The sequence below is a fragment of the Dasypus novemcinctus genome, chromosome 15 (assembly GCF_030445035.2).
Source record: "Dasypus novemcinctus isolate mDasNov1 chromosome 15, mDasNov1.1.hap2, whole genome shotgun sequence".
Lineage (NCBI taxonomy): Eukaryota > Metazoa > Chordata > Mammalia > Cingulata > Dasypodidae > Dasypus > Dasypus novemcinctus.
Genome location: NC_080687.1, coordinates 33643358 through 33663504, shown reverse-complemented (window position 1 = coordinate 33663504; position 20147 = coordinate 33643358). Strand labels below are relative to the sequence as shown.

Below are 20147 nucleotides of genomic sequence, written 5' to 3'. Positions count from 1 at the left end.
TTTTTACCTGCCTTTTACATTTGAAAGTCAGTCTTCCTGGATAAAATATTTGGCTCAGATTTTTTTTTTCTGGATATCCTAAACATTTTCTTTTGGTATAAAGTATTGCTGTTGAAAAGTCCGATGATTATCTAATGTTCTTTCCTTTATAAGTTACTTCCCTTTTTTGGCTAGATATCAAAATAACTTTTTATTTTTTTACTTTAAAGTTAAGTAAATTGTCCAAAATATGTTTTGATATGTCATTTGAGGTTGACGTTTTCAGGTATATAGTGTGCTCTTTTTCAGAAAAGGTAGAATATGTTCTGTTCTCTTGCTTCGGTTTTCTTCTTTATGGACTCCTATAATTCATTTTCTATTTTTCTTAAGGCATCATCTGTTGCATAAATTTACTCTATGTTCCTTCTAATCTTTATTAGTTTAATTTATAATTCTTTTCTGAGTTCTAGCACCTCATTTCTATGTTTTTATAATTCTTACTTATGTTGTTATTTCAACCTTATATAATTTTCATTAATAACATCTTTTAACTCCTTTTGAAATAGCTTGTTACAGTTTGATCTGCTTGTAGGCTGACTTTACTGTATGCTTTCACTGTCTATAGGGACAATATTCTGCTCATTATTCTCTTTTACCTTACATTAAGTTTTACAGGGAGTTTGTCCTTGATAATTTTCACTTGTTCATTTTTATGTGAAATGAGTTTTCCTGAATTGTTAGAAGAGGAACAGGTCAATGAGGCTCCTTTAGCTTCTGAGCTTCCTCGTCTGTTGTTTTGCCATAGTGGTCAATACAGAGCAGCTTTCTTCCTGGGATTCCCTGCTCTCTCCCCCCCCCCCCCCCCATCCCTCCCACTTTTAGCTGAACCTACTTTTTCCTTAATCACTATTGTCCCTGACCTGTTCAATTTTGATTCCACTCTCAGAAGTTTTTCTTCAGTGTGTAGCTAAGCGGGGGGTTCTTCAGTTCTCAGAAACATTATTGGTTTGTCTATACTCCATTTTATGTGGGGTTGGTGGATTACCTGCTTTTCTTGTGCATACTGTCCAGGGATTTTTTGTTTTGCTGTCTAGGTATTCCGTTTGTTTTTGTCTGGGAGTTCAAGGAGATTAAAAAACTCTGCTGATACTTTTGTCATCTTTCCAGAAGCTCCTGCGTTTTTCTTGTTGAATCTTGATGTAGATTTATTAATTTTATTAATTTCTTCAAAGAACAAAATCTCAGATATATTGCTCTAGTTTATTGCTTCTCTTCCCCCATTTGATTAATATCTTTTATCTTTATTGCTTCTCTTCTGTTATCTTCATGTTTTCTTGGTTGATATTTTTCTGAATTGTGGAGTTGGATGCTTGGAATATTAAGCCTTTATTTCCTTACTACCTATGCAGAAAAGACCTCGAAAAATGCCTTTATCATCCTCGCACAAGTTTAATATTTATTGTGTTCATAATTTTTCAGTTCTAGCATTTCTTTATTTCCATTATAATTTCTTCTTTGCTCCTTAAGCTATTTAGAATTGATCTTTAAATTTCCAAATGTGTGGGTGGTTTTTTATTACTATTCTTTTATTTTTTTTCTAATTTTATTACATTTTGGTCAAAGAATGTTTTCTCTAGGATACTGATTTGGTATATAGTTAGACTTCCTTTGTGATCCGGTAAGTGGTCACCTTTTGTAGATTGTTCACGTGTTCTTGAATTAGAATGTATACTCTCTAGACGTTGTATGGAGGGTTCTAAAAGTGCCATTACATGAAACTGGCAAACTATGTATTTCAAATTCCCTAAACCCTTACTAATATCCTTGGGCCCCTATCACGTGCTGGAGTGTTATATACTTATTTTAAATTTAATCTTCAAAATAATTCTCATTGGCAGGTATTATTGTATTTTTTTTTCACAGATGAGAAATCCAAGGTTCACAGAAATTAGGTTGTCCAAGGTTACCCAGACTATAAATTGCAGAATTATGATTAGAACTCTGGATCATACACTTCAGTGTTCAAATCTTTTCACTATAATCATGATGTCAATATCAAATGTCATAGGCTTAACAATATAGAAACAGCATTTTCTAAACTATATGGTACCAAAAATGTTGTTTAACTTGAGAGAATTCTCTTATACATATAACAAACTCTTACTTATTCCAAATCCTAACACAAAATCTAAACTAACTATTTTTCTTTGTTCTATATTTACATAGTTGATTTTTAGAATAATGGCCCCGGTCACTAAAAGAGATCAATGAACTTTTCTAACCCATTAAAGCCAGTATGATTATGGTATTCATAGTTTATATTTACAGATTCCTTAAAATCATGGATCTATCCCAACTTTCATATAACCATGATATTAATTCAATCATCTGAGAATGTATTAGTCTGCCAAAGGGATGCTGATGCAAAGTACCAGAAATCTGTTGGGTTTTATAAAGGGTATTTATTTCGGGTCAAATCTTAAAGTTATTAGGCCCTAAAGAGTCATCGGCAAGGTTGCTTTTTCACCAAAGTCAGTTGCCACGTGTTGAAGCAAGATGGTCGGTGATCTCTCCCCTTTGGGCTTCCTCTCTCTCAGCTGAGAGGCTGGCACAGGGCTTGTCTCTCGGTGCTTCCTCTCTCTCCTGGCATAGGGGTCGTTTTTTTCCAGGCTTCTGATATCATCCTCAGCTCTCTTCCCAAGGTCAGCTGTAACTTACCAGGCAAATGGCTCATCTCTCCGTGCAGACTTAACAGTTTGAACCTTTTCCTTTCTGTCACATGACAGGATCAAAATGACAATGTTCTCTCCTCTTCCCATGTGTCTTCTTGAGTGAGAGACTGTTTATATCAGCCCACCAAGGGGGCCGGGGCTCAACCCGAGTCACACCGTACCTACGTGTTTGAATCAATAGTCCTGCATTGATTTTATCAAGTAAACTTAATCAGAGGCCTCTCACTGAATTTAATACAGTCAAAGGGCATCACACCCAGAGAAACAGATTAGTTTACAAACATGATCTTTTTCTTTTTGGGATTCATAAATAATCTCAAATGATCACAGGGAGAAACTGCAGACCTATTAGGGAATATAAGATTTCATTGGGATGTTGCAGTGCTTACCTCTAAGGAACTGTGGCTTCACTTAGTAACCTTCTTCAGAAATTGAAACCATCAATATTTATTTGAAAAAAACCCCAAAATACTACAAATATTATAAATATTCAACCAATTTTTTTGATTTGAAGTGTTAAACTTTCCAGCTGTGAAAAGTTTTTGGAGGCCCTATTTTTCTTTTCTTACTTTGAAAATATTAACAGATTAATAATAAATAGGAAAGTGGTTAAAAAACACATGGTTTAAAGCACAAAGCCACGGTCAAATGAAGAAGGCTTGATGAATGTCATTTCTGCTAGAAAGATGTAGTGTTAATTACTGTAACGAGCCACTTTATTGATTGGGACTCCCACATAAACTATAGTAATTGGAAATAAGCAATTACTGAAAATTACATAGGTTGAAAGTAGTACCTCATTTGACTGTATTTGATTTTTCCATGTATCTGTGAGCTGAAAATTAATCCCAAAGTGCATAGGGCAGATTATGTGCATGGGAAGATGCTTCTATAAAATAAACTTTAAATGAAATTGACATTTTACTTGGAAAGCAAGAATTTAAAAAATGATTAATGTAGCAGGAGATTAAAATAGTCTTCCTGCAAGGTATGCAAAGGTGAATGGCATTGTAATATCATGTAATGAAGCTGTGAAATGTCTTTAAATACGTATTTTGTGAAAAGAGAGTTTTAAATGGGTCAAGATTTTAAATATTAAGTTATTACAGCATTCCACAGTCTGAAAAAACATCAGGAATGAAAATTAAAATGTACCTATGTACATACACACAAGCACGTGCACACACTTGCTCACACACACTCATAAATGTTCTCCTTCCTTTGGGCTTCAGGGCACCCGGCAGCCCTCAGTCCCTGCTATTTGTGTGAAGAATCTTCTTATCCTCCTGTGAACTCCACTGGATTTTGAGCTCCATGTGATAAGGAATGTATCTCCCTTGTCCAGTACATTTTCATCCCTTGTCCACGCTGTGCTTAGTGCTCAAACATATTTGAAGAAAGAAATTAATTTCAAAATATTAGAAAATGCCTCTCTTTTCTGGTGTACATTCTATTCTTATGTAGTTCCATCCTCAAAATAACAAAGGCTAACCAGGTAAAACTTGTGGAAGAGGACTGCTTATTTTGAAATGCATCAACTCAATATATAGGAATATTTTGTCAAACTGAAAAGTAAATGATTGGAAATTTCACTGACTTGACCTTTTTGCACTAGAATTTTATGACAATACTTTAGTCATTAAAGCAATAGCTTGGGGTCCAATCTCCAACAAATTACATATCACCCAGACTAGTAAAATGATAACTGATGATACAGAGGATGTTGGAGAAGACGTATCTTCAATTATTGAAAAAATTAGACAAGTTTAATATACAGTGCTTACTGGTCAAAAATGCTAAGTGGATTTTTAATTATAGATGTAAAAGACAAAATGGTTTTATGTTTATGGTTCATATAAACAGAAAGACAAAGATTGAAAATTGCACTGTCAGCTGTCACAGGGATAAAAAAAAGAATGGATTTTATGATTTTCAAGAAAATGCCAGATGTTTTTAACCAGGCCAGTGCTTATAAATTTAAAATCCACAGCACTCTGATAAAACAAGGAAGTACCTTGTGGACTCAAACGATGATTCAATTGCATTTGAACATAAAATACGAAGAACAGCAGCAGGAAAAATTACAGCACACTGAGGCTGGCAGTCCTCTTAATGGAAAATAAAATTTATACATGAAACTATACTCAAAAGGGAAGGATGGTCAATAAGAAGATCAACATGTGAGTTTCAAAGATAGGATGAGCAGCAAACTCAGCAACATATCTGTTTGGGAGACAGTTATAGAACACTCTTGTTTAAAAACATTTCATGATACCTACATAAGATTCTCAATCCTAGAATGACTTGCCTTTAACCCTCAATGGACATACATGTAGGGAATACAAAGAAATTATACATAATCCCAAATTAAAATGATTATACAATTAAAGAGTCTGCAAAAATAATCACTTTAGGGAATCCCTGCTCATGTTAGTTGAAGGCAATGAAATGTTTTCACCCAGGACCCAGCACACGTTTTGCATATAAAGGTACTCAATAAATGATTATTTAATGAAAGAACATATACTCAAAAGCAGTCATGTTTTATTCAGAGTTTATAAAAAAAAGAGAAAAGAGGAACTTTTACTGCAAAAATCAATAAAAAAAGAAAGTATTTTGATTTTACATTGTGTATTTTTAAATTTCCTCTCCATTATTGTGAATAAATGGGCAATCAATTATTTATAAAACATTCTTAAGCTAAAAAAGAAGTATGTGGGATTTTTCTATTTGGTATGATAAACGCCACTACTTCCCTCCACTGGCCTGGTCACTTTATCTGTGACCCTCAGTACACAAATGTGGTAGTCTCCTGTCATCTCTTCTCCTAGAGAAATGTCTTGAATGGCACTGCAGAGATGTAAAATTTTATTTTGGAAAATTATTTCAGAAGAGCAAAAGTCTTAAAGAGGAAAACAGGCTGTTCTCTAGCTCTAGTGCTCTCTCTCTCTCCCTTTTTTCTTCCTCCCTCTCTCTCTTTCTTCTTCTTTCCTTCCCTTTCTCTTTATTTTTAAGTGAACATTCATCCTGGACATTAGAGATCAGGACAAGTAACTTGCTAACAGAATTACTAGAACAAATAATCAAATACTCTATAATCACACTGAAAAATCACAAAATGCTGCACTGCAATCAGCAAAGCTTTGTGAAGAGTAAATCATCCCAGAACAATTTAATTTACTTTTGTGAGAGTCTGAGACACTGGGTGGGCAGTCAGGGTAATATCGTCAACTGAAATATCTTCAAGGATCAGATTTTTAAAAATCAGACTCAGGTATAATAAGGAAAATAATCAGTAATATATTGTACTCATCTACACTGTTGCATCTGACAGTTAATTTTTAAAGGTAAAAGTCATTTGTCTTGACTGACGAATATAAGACTATTTGCTGAATCTGACTTCATGGTACAGTTTACTAATGGAAACCTTTCTTATCTGGTATGCTAGACAGATAACAAATGCTATGCCAGGCTGATGCTAGGCATTTAACATATATTTTATTATTTAATTCTCATAACAAGCACTGATAATAAGAATTATCTCCATTTTACAGATGAGAATTGGAACTGACATCACTTAACCACTATCGATGGTCTAAATCACTGTTCTGCTCTGCTTCTTTCAACAGGTGCACCAAGCACTTTATGCTGGTTGGTCTTTCGGAGCCTTCCCATGCACTTTCCTCTCTGCCTGGAGCACCTTCCTCCTATATGCCTCCGGTCCCTTCTCCTGTAAGGCGGAGTTGGCAGGAGGGTCCCTACCTCTTGGTTCCTATAATCCTTTTGACTTTTATCCATTTACATGTGTTTCTTCCCCATTGGACTTCTTAAGGGCACAGTTCATATCTTGCTTACTGTTGAATTCCCAGGGCTCAGAAAAGTACCAAATGAGTAACAGGCATTCCATAAATGTTTTTTGAATGACTAAGGGAAGACTTGTGTACATGAAAAGGGTAAATAAAACATCATTACATCTATCCCTTTCCTCCTTATTTCGTACCTTAGCTAGCTGTTAATTGTGAAGGTTCATTAAGGAACTTGGTATAAGTTTAGCAGAAAGGAGGCAGATAAGGGAGAGAGCAGACATAACCCCATTGTCTGAGAAATAGTTACTGTTCTTTTTACCAGTTACAGGCTCTGATACTACACTAGGAAGTACAGTCCTTTATCAAGTGTGTGTGAAGAAGAGGAGGAGACTCCAGCGGCACCAGGGGGTGGCTGGGCACTGCTCATCCTTCCATCATGCTCAGACACATGTGGCTCTGAGGTTCCCTCACGTTTTCCAGGCAGGTGTAGTTTCTCACTCCGGAAATGGTACACCAGCAAAGCCAGCAGGGCAGAAGAGTCAGGGAGCTCAGGCTAAAGAGCGGTGAGTGCCCAGACCCAACCACAGCGGAAACTTTGACCTTCATGAGGTAACTCACTTCTGAGGACTGAGGGTGGCTGATTTTATTACCTCAGAGACGGCAAAGCTGAGTTCACTTCTTGGTTTATTAACAAGCACTCTGCTTAAGGACCCTAGGGTTTAATCTCCATACTAGGTAGAAAAACATATGATCAGAAAACAGTTGCTCGATTTCCTTTTTGAAAACTAGAAAACACTCTCCGATATACGGGTTTATCTTTTAATCAGGAAGAAAAGGAACTCCTCTCAGCCTGCCCCAGGTGTGTGAAAATGGGAGGAGAAAGGAATGTAGGGAATCACCACTTGGAAGCCTGGTTTCTATTCTGTCTGGAAGGGCAGTCATTTATCCCAGGGGACAAGAGGGTAAAAACTGTTGCTTTTTATTTATTTATTTGGTCTTTTTATATAAGGTTCTGGGTAGGCCACAAGAACAGATCAAAGATTTCCCAGCTTTGCTTGTTCCTTGTTTACAGGAAGAAAGACATGTATTTTAAACTATGAGATAAAAGTGACCAAACAGGACTATTTTTGAGAGCATGGTCTCTGCAGAATGAGGTTTCCATGGGAATTACTTACAATTGTTCAAAGCCAGGATAATTACTCTGAGAAAATCTTGCCTAACATATGCTGCCCGGTTCCTGCAAAGTCTAATCAAAACATCCTCCACCTTTTGTTGTTGTTGTCAGATTTTTTTCCTCCTTAATTTCTAATCTTCAGGTTCCTGGAGATTCACTGTTTTCCCTGACAAGAGAAAACTGATTCCCTTTTGTGTAGTGGAAGTCAGAACCCTTGCAAGTAATAGTTAAGAGAAAAGTTCTATTTTGTTGTTTCTTTGTTCATGTGAGAATCAACGATAAGCCAGTCTCTAGTTTTCCTTCTATTTTATTTTATTTATTTATTTTTTTACCATGCTTTGAGGAAAAACAGCCTCCATTTATATTGCACAGTGCTGGGAAAGTTTTTTTCAGGTAGAGTGGAGGGCCCTGTACTTCATTTTCCACTGACTGGTATTTCCAAAGGCAATTGGGGTTTTTGTGAAAATTTCCAAGTGCTCACTGAAAAATACTTTGTAAGAGGAGCTCACAGAGTTTTAAGTTCAGGGTTTTTGTTGTATGTTTATGTATTTTTGTTTTTAAGTGGTTTTAGGTTTTCTTAATAAACATGAAAAAGGCTTGCCATATATAAAACATAAATACCAAACTGTTTTCAATTTCTGCTTCCTCTAAATCTTCATCACTGATATTCATTTAAGTGATAGTTTCCATTTCAGGTTTCTCTGGCCAAATGGCAGTTCAACACATGTAAAATTTTTAAAGTATTTAAAACACCAGGAACATCAGAAAACTGATGGGCACTAAAGATGGAAAGGGCAGATCCTGAAAAGGAAGTGTTGTCTATTTTTCTAATGACCAAAACAAAGTCAGAGCTTTAAGGGTAGATGGAAAAATAGTTACTTGCTGCCCTAACTCTGCTGCTAAGATGAAGAGAAAATATTTTCTCTAAATTCCACTTTTCAAATTGGAGCATTTACCCAGATAATCGATGTTGTTAAGGGGTAAGCAGTATTTTTCCAACTGTAGTTTTTCTACATTATGGGTCAACTAGGCTTTTATGAGATGACAGGAAACCTAACCATTATTTATACTTTTCTTTGTAAAAGATCAAGCACTGTGTATTTGAATCAACTGACCATATAGATTGGGGATTGCCTATAGTCTTCAAACATTTCTAAGTCTCTTTTAGATGCTATATGGTTTGGTACCACCAAGAAACATTGTCTTTACTAGTTCATTATATTTTAGGGGATTATGATACCGGTTCAAGAGTAAGAATTCAGAATATATCTATAATTGCTATTTTACTTTTAAGTTAATTAAAAATAACCATTAAGTAGGAAGATGAACAGAAGAAGCTACAAAAATACTAGGCCACGAAAGAGATCAGAAACGGCATTTAAGGAAGCAGACTTGGCCCAATGGATAGGGCGTCTGTCTACCACATGGGAGGTCCACGGTGCAAACCCTGGGCCTCCTTGACCCGTGTGGAGCTGGCCCACGTGCAGTGCCGATGTGTGCAAGGACTGCCGTGCCACGTAGGGGTGTCCCCCGCATAGGGGAGCCCCATGCGCAAGGAGTGTGCCCTGTAAGGAGAGCCACCCAGCATGAAAGAAAGTACAGCCTGCCCAGGAATGGTGCCACACACACGGAGAGCTGACACAACAAGATGACGCAACAAAAAGAAACACAGATTCCCAGTGCTGCTGATAAGGATAGAAGCGATCACAGAAGAACACACAGCGAATGGACATAGAGAGCAGACAACTGGGGGTTGGGGGGAAGGAGAGAGGGAAAAAAAAAAAAGAAATGGCATTTAGGGTCTGTGAACCTAACCAAACAAAGGGATTGCTTGTGGAGGGATGATGGTAGATGCACGAGGGGATTCCTAGGACTGCCCTGTCCACCCAGCCAAGATTCTTTTTTAAACTCACCACTTTTCAGAAGAGTGAGAAATGTAATTTCTGTTTCAGAGAGAAAATGAATTTTCATGGGCAATACTTTCAATTTTGTGTTTCCAGTAGCATATTGTAGCTAATGATTTAAAAAGAAATGTGGGTTTGCCACTTTTGGCATAAATGCTATCAGCTTTCAATACTCTTCTTGGAGATGGATGGTCACAACTACAGAAGAGACTGGAGGTTAATTTCACACCTCTGGCTTAAAGTCTGCTTTTAAAAGAAATTAAAAATAGAAAACAATCTGCTTTCTAGTACGTAAAATATACTTTCAGACTGATTGAAACCAAGCTGTTATTCCCCCCACTTGATTTTCCACTAATACATGAACTTTTGTGTCCATACCTTCCCTGTATGTTCAATTGAGTGATACAGAATTGTGGAGAAGAAGGGTGACAAATTTCATAATAAATGCATGAACACACTGAGGGAAAGTTGAGCGTTGTGTGCATGTGTATGCCCACCTACACGCATTTCAGGACTTTTCATTAAAAATTTAAAAGATGGATTAAAATTCAGGGCAATCTCAGATGAGATCAAATTAGTGACCTGGAAGGCCAAGTGGAAAAAAAATTATCTCCAACACAGAACAGAAAAAAAAGTTGAGGGATGGAAATCAAAAGAGAAAGTAGGAGAAAAAGGAGTAAATGGAAAACTAGTAATTGAACAAATAATAATGACAATGTCTCTTAGTCTGCAGACTGAAAGGACACCCCAGTTTAGGTAAGTTTGATGAGAAAAGACATACACCAAGTATTTCCTGGTAAAGTTCCTGAAGTCCAAGAATTCATAGAAAACCTTACAATCTTCCCCAAAGAAACTAGCAAGCCAACCAAACAACTAACCATCTGCCACACAAAAGCGTAATTACTTTCAAATGAAGAAAAAAATGAATTTGGCATCCAACTTCTCATCTTCACTCTTGGAAGCTGTAAGATAGAGGAATAGCATCTAGATGATGAAGAGAAAATAAACAGAAATCCTCGAAAAGGAAGGGACACACTGCAAAGGAAATCATAATTGTGATTTAGAGCTGAAATGATTCAACTACAGCAGATAACCTAGGAAACAGGGGAGAGATAAAGGGGAGAAGCAAAAGTGTTTCATCAGGGGAGAGGTGAGGATAAGCAGGAGGGGAGGAGAAAGGTGTAGGCTCTCTAAAAATCTAATCCTTGTGGGGTGAAGAGAGAAGGAGAGGGAATGGAGAAACTTGATGGAAGATTTGAGGTTTTATTTCCAAGTGATAATGTTAATAAATACATAGTTGTTTACAATCAGTAGAAAAAGGATGGTACTACTTTAAGAGAATAAAAAATTCTAGGGCTTCCCAAAGTGAAATACCTGCAAGTAAATTAGATGCTTTTTGGAAACTCTGTTGTTACAATCTCTTTTGCAAACTCTGTCATTAGTCTTTCATCATGTAACTAATTATACTCTGGAACTCATATTGATTACACTATCAAACTGTATATATATATATATATATATATATATATATATGTATATATATATATATATATATATATACTTGTTGCACCTGAGTTGTCCTGAATGATATTGCAGGAACAGATGCAGGACATTGTATATCCTGCCATAACCCACTGAATGGAATGGATGTGTAAACTATAATCCATGCTGTGTAGCAGTGCTCCAAAATGTATTCATCAAATGCAATGAACGTACCACACTAATGAAAGAAATTGTTGATGTGGGAGGAGTGGGGGGTATGGGGAGTGGGGTATATGAGAACTTCTTATATTTTTTAATGTAACATTCTGTGTGATCTAAGTATCTTTAAATAAAATAAAATAAAATGGTGAAAAGAGAAAAAAAGTGGAACATTTTCACTTAATATTATTAATGAAATTTGCTCTATATACGTGTTGTTGCCTACTGATACTTTACTGTGGAATCTGAGAAAAAATTCCCATCCACATTTAAAATGATAAAGAAATGGATAAATGAGAACATGCAGAAGGTAATGTACCTAGAGATAATTCCTTAGTAGTCACCTACCAAGCACTCAATAACTGGAGTTATTTTTACTGATTTTAGAGAAACCTGCTCTGGTTATTCTCCACGATGTAATAACTGAACATAAGCATGGTCACTTGCAGAAGGCAACACAGAAGCCATTACTAATCTGGACTGGACCTTAGAGACACAAGCCCTTCATTCTGCACGAGGAAGTAGAGATCTGGGGAGGCCCTTGACTTATTTAAAGTCACGCAGTTGCTGCATGGCAGGGCTCATAAAAGCAGGCTTCTCAAAATACAAAATGTAAATTCATAAATTTTAAAATGTTATGGTAAACCGCGAACAGTTTAATGATTTTTGCTACAAATAAATCCATTTTCTTCATTATTTTCCTGAGACATTAGAGTCTAGGACACTACACAATGATGTGGTTCTTTCCTCTAACATACATTAACAAATACATTCGATTATTTGAGACAGTGGTTCTTACTTTTTGATCAATATATTTGTTGTCTTCAATTGTAGACCGCTTGGAGTGATCACACGACGAGGAAGATGCCGAAGGGAGGCTTCTTAAGAGGCAGCAAGTGTCCTGTTGCTGGCGATCAATAAACTGCTTCATAAAGCTCTCCCTTTGCAAATGAAGTGTACACGCATCAAACATAATTAATGAAATGGAGCAAGTGCATTTTGCAGTGAAGCATTTGCTTGAGCTAAGATAAGGCAATGGCAGCAGATCATGGAAAATATGACATATCATATATAGTGGTGTTTAGATTTAATTACTAAAATATTCAATTTAGAGAAAGCTTCCTGAATCTTCAGCACTCCTCTTTAAGGAAAAGTAAATTCCTGAAATATTTTTAAAGCATTAATATTCAGTAATTGATGGCATTTTTGAATCCCATTATGTTAATAAGATATTTTATTTTTCCCTACGAATTGGGGGAGTTAGGTTCTCTCTGACCTTTCATTCATCCTAAGAACCCTTGAGAGAAAATTTTACATGTAAAGACTCAAAACAACTAAAAAGAAACTTCATCTGTTCCCCAAAGTATGGTGAGAATTCAAATAATATCACTTCAATAACCACTAATCCTGAACTTAATTTATGACTTACATACTTCATACTTTAGGTTTTAAATTTCTTTCTTTAAAATCAGAAATGCAAATATATTTCCATTTGAATTTGAAATCTTATGGTACCACATTGAGTCTCATACTTTTATAACCCCATACAGAATTTTTGAAAAAACTAGTTAAGTAAAAATTTCATCATATTCTCATTCTATTTGTAATTTGTAAGCTATAGCTGGAAGAACCTCTTCAAATTATAAAAAAAAAAATGTTTAAAAAATCTATGCATTATCTTCACTGCAGTAGAAAATCAAATTAGTATGAGTGGAAAATGCCATGGTTCTTTTAAAAGTTGGAAGACAAATTACAGTGCAACTAGATACAGCATTCTAAACAAATGTTGTAGCAGTACCAAAACCTGGCCAAGGAAGGTTTCTCAATCTATCTAAAAGTAAAAGGTCACAAAGGCAATTTCATCCTTACACAGTTAGAGGTCAGAGGTTGTTATCTATCTGGCATCCATGTAACATCCATCACCTTCTCTAGGCACCTGGGAAGTCAAATCCCAGGAACTCATCTCAGCAAGGAGGAATGGGAAATAACGCTCTTGCCAAGACAACTACAGTTGTACTATGGCTCTTCTCTGAATATATTATCTAAAGGCGTCAAGTGAGAAGAATTAGTGGCTATTATATCAATGAATTTTAAAAGAGAGGTAGATGAATTAGAAATATAGATAATAAATTTAAAATAGATAAAACCTCACATATGAATTTGAAAGAAAGGTCGAATCAGAGCTAAGATAATCTTTTACAATGTATTTGAGATATACAATTTAAAAAACAAGATAATACCTGATTTTAGGAACTGTGAAATCTGAAGGAAGCTTTGAGATTTTCACCATTTGTGGTCTGTTTGGAAATTTTTCAAAGATTCGCAGCCGCAAAGGGAGCTTTTCTTTGGTGTCTGCATTTGCTTCACTTTGCTTTAACTAAAGAAAAAAAATAGAGAAAAGAAAAGGGAAAAAGGGGGACCTTTGTTACAGTTATTGAAAATTAGATTTTTAGACTTGAAGAAACAATGAGTAATTACATGAAGAAACAGAAGATGGCAGCAAAGACCGACAAAGTATAATTCACTTGCCTGCCATATACACAAAAGGGCAAATACTGTATGATGTCATTGATATGAAATGATTAGAATAAGCAAATTCGTAGAGTCAGAAACTAGAATATACATTATAAGGGGCTGGGATGGGGGTTGGGAATGGGGAGATAATGCTTAAATTGAACAGAATTTTTATTTGGGGCAATGGAAAAGTTTTTGGAATGGCTGATGGTGATTGTAGTGCAACATTGTGAACGTAATCAACAGCACTGAAATATATATTTGAATGTGGTTAGAAGGGGAAATTTTGGATTGTATATAAATATATGTTACTAGAATAGAAATTAAAAAAAAAATACATAGGACTATATAACACAAACATTAAGCCCTAAGGTGAAAAATGTTCTTTCCTTAATTGCAACAAATGTACCACAATAATGCAAGGGGTTAACAGTGGCGGTGATTATGGGAACTGTATTTTATGCATGATTTTTCTGTAAGCCTACAACTTCTCTAATAAAACAAACAAACTTTGAACTATGGGAAAACACAAACATAAACAACACACACCAAAAACTAAACCAGAAACAAAAAAAAACCAATGAGAAGTAAGGTTTGTTATTTTATTCCCAGATATAAGCCTCTTTATCATGCTATGCATTGTTTTTCATTATTCACTCATTATCACTAAAGTAGTTGAGTAGTAAGTTTTGTTTTACTGATACCTGCACTAAAATGAGAAATCCAGAGAGTAACAAAACTAAATGAAAATATGAACCACAGAATCATGCTTAGTGTTAATGTTTGTAAAGAGATAAAAATGTTAAGAAAATTGGTCATTTATTCTAGCGGAGATATAAGAAAAGCTCAAAACAGGAACAACACGTTTGGCACATAAAGCAAAATCTTCTATTTAATTGCAAATTTTATGTCATAACTTATCTTTATGAGAAAGGAAATCAAACTGCATGCTTGATTTAGTTAAACTTGTTTTTATATTTCTCGCAATTGGGATTTAGGGAAGCTGAGGCTTAACCTTAGCACCCACCACACATCTGCAGGGATGCTGAGCTTGGGTTGGAAGCACGCTGACCTTTCCAACGCCGTACCAGACTGCTACGCATTCTTACATCACGTCTTGCCTCTGCAGTGCTGTGTTTTCCTGAGGCCCTCCTTCCTTCTATTTACCACTCCTGTCTGCTCTCATGCCTCCTCATACCCTGGAATTCACCTCTCACGTGTACCCCGACTCCTGCCCTGGTATCCTAAACTGCATCTTGCAACACAACTGGTTCCATTCAAAGAGTACCTTTAATACAGGTGGTCTTTTTAGAGGCTTATTATCTCCTTGTTGGTGTGTTTTATTTTATAATTACAATTTTGTCTTGGGTTTCTGGAAAGACGCTCATCTGAAACAAGAAGAGAGGTGGTGATTCCTCCCTTCTACCCCTATAGGAATATCCAAACTGGCCAGAGACAACCTGAGTCCGGCATTTTAGGGGGGAATCCCTATTGCAATATTATGTATGACTCTATTGTCCATCCAGCTGGTTGTGAGATCATAGTGCAATTCTGTGTCCTGATTTCTGGTTCAGAAATTGTGCCTCTTTTCTCATTCTCCTAAGGAAGTTGCTCTCGCCATTTTGTTTTGAATAATTTATAAGCATTTCCCGTTAGTCATTTCTATGTCATTTAACTTTGTGGGTAAACTTTGGTGCTCTCAGTCTTAGGTGGTCTTCTCGTTTAGGGAAGGGGTTCCCCCTCCCCAAGTGGAGCCCTGTACACAGCAATGCATGCAGAATGGCACGTTCTCAATAATTTAATGGTTATGATGATGACAATGATATAGAATTTGCTCCTAAAGGCCCAAAACAAAAACAGAAAACGCTAATATCTCCATGAGAGGCAGGCAGGCAGAAAAATGACTCCACATATAACAAAGATATTAACCAGAAAGACACTTGCTTTCTCAAAGTCCATTGATACAACTAGCAGAAAAATATTTATCCATAGTAAGGATATATACATAGAGCATACAGAAAAAGAAAAAAAGAGTTATTAAGTCAGAACAGAGAGACAGGGGATATATAAGGCCAAAGACAGGGTGATAAGATAGAGTGGAAACAAGGTCTACATTAATTCACTCATTCATTGACTCATTCATTTATACATTTATGTGGTCATTTGCATGTCATATCCTTTAGACCAGGTACTGTGCTAAGTTCAAGGGATATAAAAATAAATAGGACACAACACTTGCCCTCACTGAGCACACATTATAACCAGGTAGGTGGTTCCATAACTAGATAGTAACAATAAAATATAATAGCTCCCCTAGCCAAGATCTGGAACATTTCTGTGGGGTCACAGAATAGGGAGCAAAGGGAGAAATCAGGGGGAAAAAATGATGCTGCTTCTACTCCAAGAAACTTCTTGAGTATCAAAATGGTTGCATATGACTCTGTTAGTGGACACAGGGCTCTAGATAGTCAATGACTGGTATGCATATTTTATGAGAATTAAATGTCTTCAAAGAGACACAGGGCAAGTGATATTTTATATTATATCAAAATAAAAATTTGGAGCTCACTCCTAAAAACCTTTCAACCTCCATTTCCCTCCATCTCTCCCATTGCCCCCCTTGTAAAAATATCACATGGGCTCCTGCTTTCACTTTTATGGTCTCTCCAGCCCTTTCGGCTCTTTCTAATTTGCACTCCTTTCTTTCTGTGATCATAGTAATCTTTCCACTTCTCTGCTTCAAGTCCTTCAGTGGAGTTCCACTGCTCTTAGAACAAAATAAATCTTTAACCTTGGCCTTCAGGCTCCACCTGGCCCCTCCCCACCTGTCCAGCCTCACCTTGTCCTGTGCCTGCACCATCTCCCCGTCTTCTCTTCTTTCAGTTCTTCAAAAGTGTCATGGGCCCTCTGACACAGAACCTCTGCTTATGCGGTTTCTTCTGTTAGGGAGCCTCTTTTAATCCTTTTTTTAAATCTCTCTTTTACTTCATCAACTTCTACTTGTTCTTCTGATTTCAGTTCCAGTAGCAATTCCTCAGAGAAGCTTTTTCTAACCAACAGGATCTTCCTCTTTCAAGCTCGTAACACACTAGTTTGCACCATAGGATATTGCTGCTTGTGTAGGTCACAACAGCCAAAATCTACAATTTCCTATGGTGACCTAATACACACTATAATTTGGAATTCTATTGTGCCACCAGACGAACAAGTTATCTCTTTTCTCTGCAACTGTAAATTCTAGGATAGGGATTGTGTTAGGTTTTGTTCATTATTTCATATCCAGTGCCTGGTGCAAGACTTGAAACATGTAATAAATGCTTAACAAACATTTGTTGAAAAAAATAATCGTACTACTCAGATGGCAGATGCAGCTCATGGCAGGTGTTTCTCCAGCACATTGATAAATAAGACATGGGATTTTAAATATATACTGAAGGGTAGAGAGATAAACGTTAACTATATTCGCTGATGTGGGATGTTGGTGTCTATATTCACAGAACACAGTGCAATAAGACTTGTGGCATTTAACCTGCTCTGGCATCTGTCATTAATAAAGTGAGGAATAAATTTAGACATAAAATCTTGCAAAAGGACATAATGGGTAAATCACAAATTATAATTCATCAAATATTCTAGAATATAATACTTAGCATATGTAGTTTTCCAGTATTAAAAAATAACTATCTTGTCTATATGTTTTTAATGGAACTCATCACATTCTAATTCGTATTAGAGCTATTTATACTCATGCCTAATATTTCTCCAAAGCCTTGTAAGCTCCTTAGGGTTAAGAATCCATTTTTAATTTACTTTATAGCACCTTCTAAAGAATAGAAATATAGTAAGTATTTATGAATTAATGAATTAAAATTCAGTATGAGTTAATCATCGAACAGTAAAACTATAAAGGAAATGAGAAGTTCTTTTTGATGTTTAAGAAGGTTTTTCAGGATCTTGAAAATCCTCTTCTTGAATATCAGTCTCTGTTGCCAGTTTAAACAGAAAGAGTAAAGATTGCATGAATGAAGGATATATTAGATCTCACTGCTGAGGCACTGAGTTGACTCCCCTGTACATAGGAAGAGTTCCTTTCCGACAAAGGAACTTTTTCCTTTTGTAGTTGACAGTTTAGCAGGCTCAACTAAAGAAGATCCTACACATATCCTGAGGCCCAGCAATTCCTGTCCTGGATGTATGCCTAAGAGAAGTGTGTGCTCATGTGAAACACTGTCATGTCCTGGTGTGTGCATAGCCACACCAAGAGTCCCAAACTCTGAAATAGCCAATTGCCCATCAGCCGCTGAGTGGAAAAATAACTTGTGGTATGTTCACACATTTGAATGAAAGAACTACAAGCCAACACAAGCACTTGGGTGAATTTCACCACATACTGTTAAGTGAAAGAAGCCAGGCACAAAAGAGTGCATACTATATGATTCCATTTATATAAAGAAAACAAGTAAAACTAATTTGTGCTTCCAGCTATGAGGAGTGAAGTTGTCCTGGAATAGGGATGAAAGAGAATGACTGGAAGAGAGCATGTGGAGGGGCTTCTGGGTATAATCAGTATTTCTTGATCTAGATGCTGGCTGTACATTTGTACAAATTCAGAAAACTATCGCTTTCTATATGTAAAATGTTTAAAATAAAAAAGGCCGATGGTGCAGTTGAGCAAAATCCTTTAATTCTTACACTATTATTACCATAACCTTAACCATTTTTCCTTTCTCCATCCACGATCATGACCAAGATGCAAAAAAGAGAAAAGGAAGGAAGAGCAAGATAGGAATAAAGACTATGTGGGGAAAGGGATCTAGGGTAGATAAAAGTATTTCATGGTACTTCGAAGACATTATAACTTTTTTAAAAATGTGATAAAATGGCACTCTACCTTTTATCTAAATTCTTTCTCCTTTTTGTAATTAAGCACAGGTTTTCAAAGATCAAAGTCACTTTAATGTAAGTGAGTTAATAACATGAATTATAAGAATTATACCATGAATTATAAGAACTCTCACAAAAGCCTTATAAAGTAATTGTAATGATAAATATACACATTTAAAATTTTATTTCAAAGATTTTGATACTTAGGGAAGGACCATAAGGCAGAAAACCCGAAGTTTTATTCTTTATACTGAAAAACGGAATGTAAAGGACAGTACAAAGGAAGGAGTTTATAATGACTTCAACTGAGCATGAAACCTGACTGCAACAGACAGATCAGGTGATAGCTTTGTAATGGACTGTCACATGGTAAAAAAAGCATATTTGCAAAAAAGAAATTAGAGTCAAGGAAAAAAATGCAAACCTTGAGCTTTAGGAAACATAAATCATCTAAGCTCAGTGCTATTCTACGGCTCAGCATCTGTCTTGTGGCGATAGCATTACACATTGGGTGGCTGAAAGCCTTTTGCTTTACTTGTGTTTCTCAAGAGAGTTTGGGTGTAATTGCTCTGCATGACACATACCCCGTTCTGCCTCATCGCTTAAATCTTCCATATTTCAGTCTGTGCTTTCTTCTGTTAAAATATTCAAACATTATTCAGTTTCAGTTCCTTTCTGAATGTGGTAACAAATAACTGAAATGAAGGATTATGTTAAATAAGAATTTTTATATAAATTTTTGTGTGATTTCCTACAAGTTAAAAAGGATTCAGACTTGGAAATATTCTTATTTTAAAATTGAGTCCAGTTCTAGTTTGAAGGATTTACATAGATCTGTGAGTTACTGAAAGTGGAGTATATTTTTGATTGTTCAATATATGAAAAATGACCATATTATGTTCATTCTGGAGAAAGGAACACCTTCTCTTTACTATGTAAATAAATTAAAGAGGAATATTCTCTGCTTCTATAAAGAGTGCTTTGCTACTTTTCTATTTCTACACATGACACAGTAATTCAGAATATAGACTCTTCCTAATGTATAAAGTATTATTTCTTAAGGAAGTTTCTCTTGCCATTTTGAATGTGTTTTATAACCACAGCTTCTGGGTTAAAGCAGATGGCACATCTGGAGTAATGCTCGAACATGTTGGTTTTTATTAATATCTCCATGTTACTATAAAACTTTGATATACAAATATAAAGAACATCCCTCACTAGCTTGCTAAAGCCAATAAAAAGATTCTTAGGGCAAAAGGCAGCCAGTGTACATGAGGGAATATCAGAGAGACATACTGTATATTTTTAAATATTTCTTTTAACAGTTTTTAGTCACTGGTTTTCCCCTTTTACAAAAGTATTTTTTAATAAAATCGGTGCTTTCAAAGTTAAATTGGGGTTTTAACTACTTAAGCACATTAACTCAAGCCAGCAATGTAAATTGAAGGGCTAA

At 35.9% G+C, this 20147-nt stretch overlaps 1 protein-coding gene across 9 annotated transcripts in view; it reads right to left on the bottom strand.

Moving 5' to 3' along the window:
- Positions 1-20147, bottom strand: part of NALCN (sodium leak channel, non-selective) — a 359283-nt gene that overhangs the window by 88639 nt on the left and 250497 nt on the right. For all 9 annotated transcript variants that reach the window (XM_004458403.4, XM_071208219.1, XM_071208218.1 and 6 more), the window contains 2 exons: positions 13537-13673; positions 12096-12237 (listed from right to left, as the gene is read on the bottom strand). In XM_004458403.4, the coding sequence (XP_004458460.1) occupies positions 12096-12237; positions 13537-13673 (279 nt within the window). The remainder of the gene's footprint in view (positions 1-12095; positions 12238-13536; positions 13674-20147) is intronic.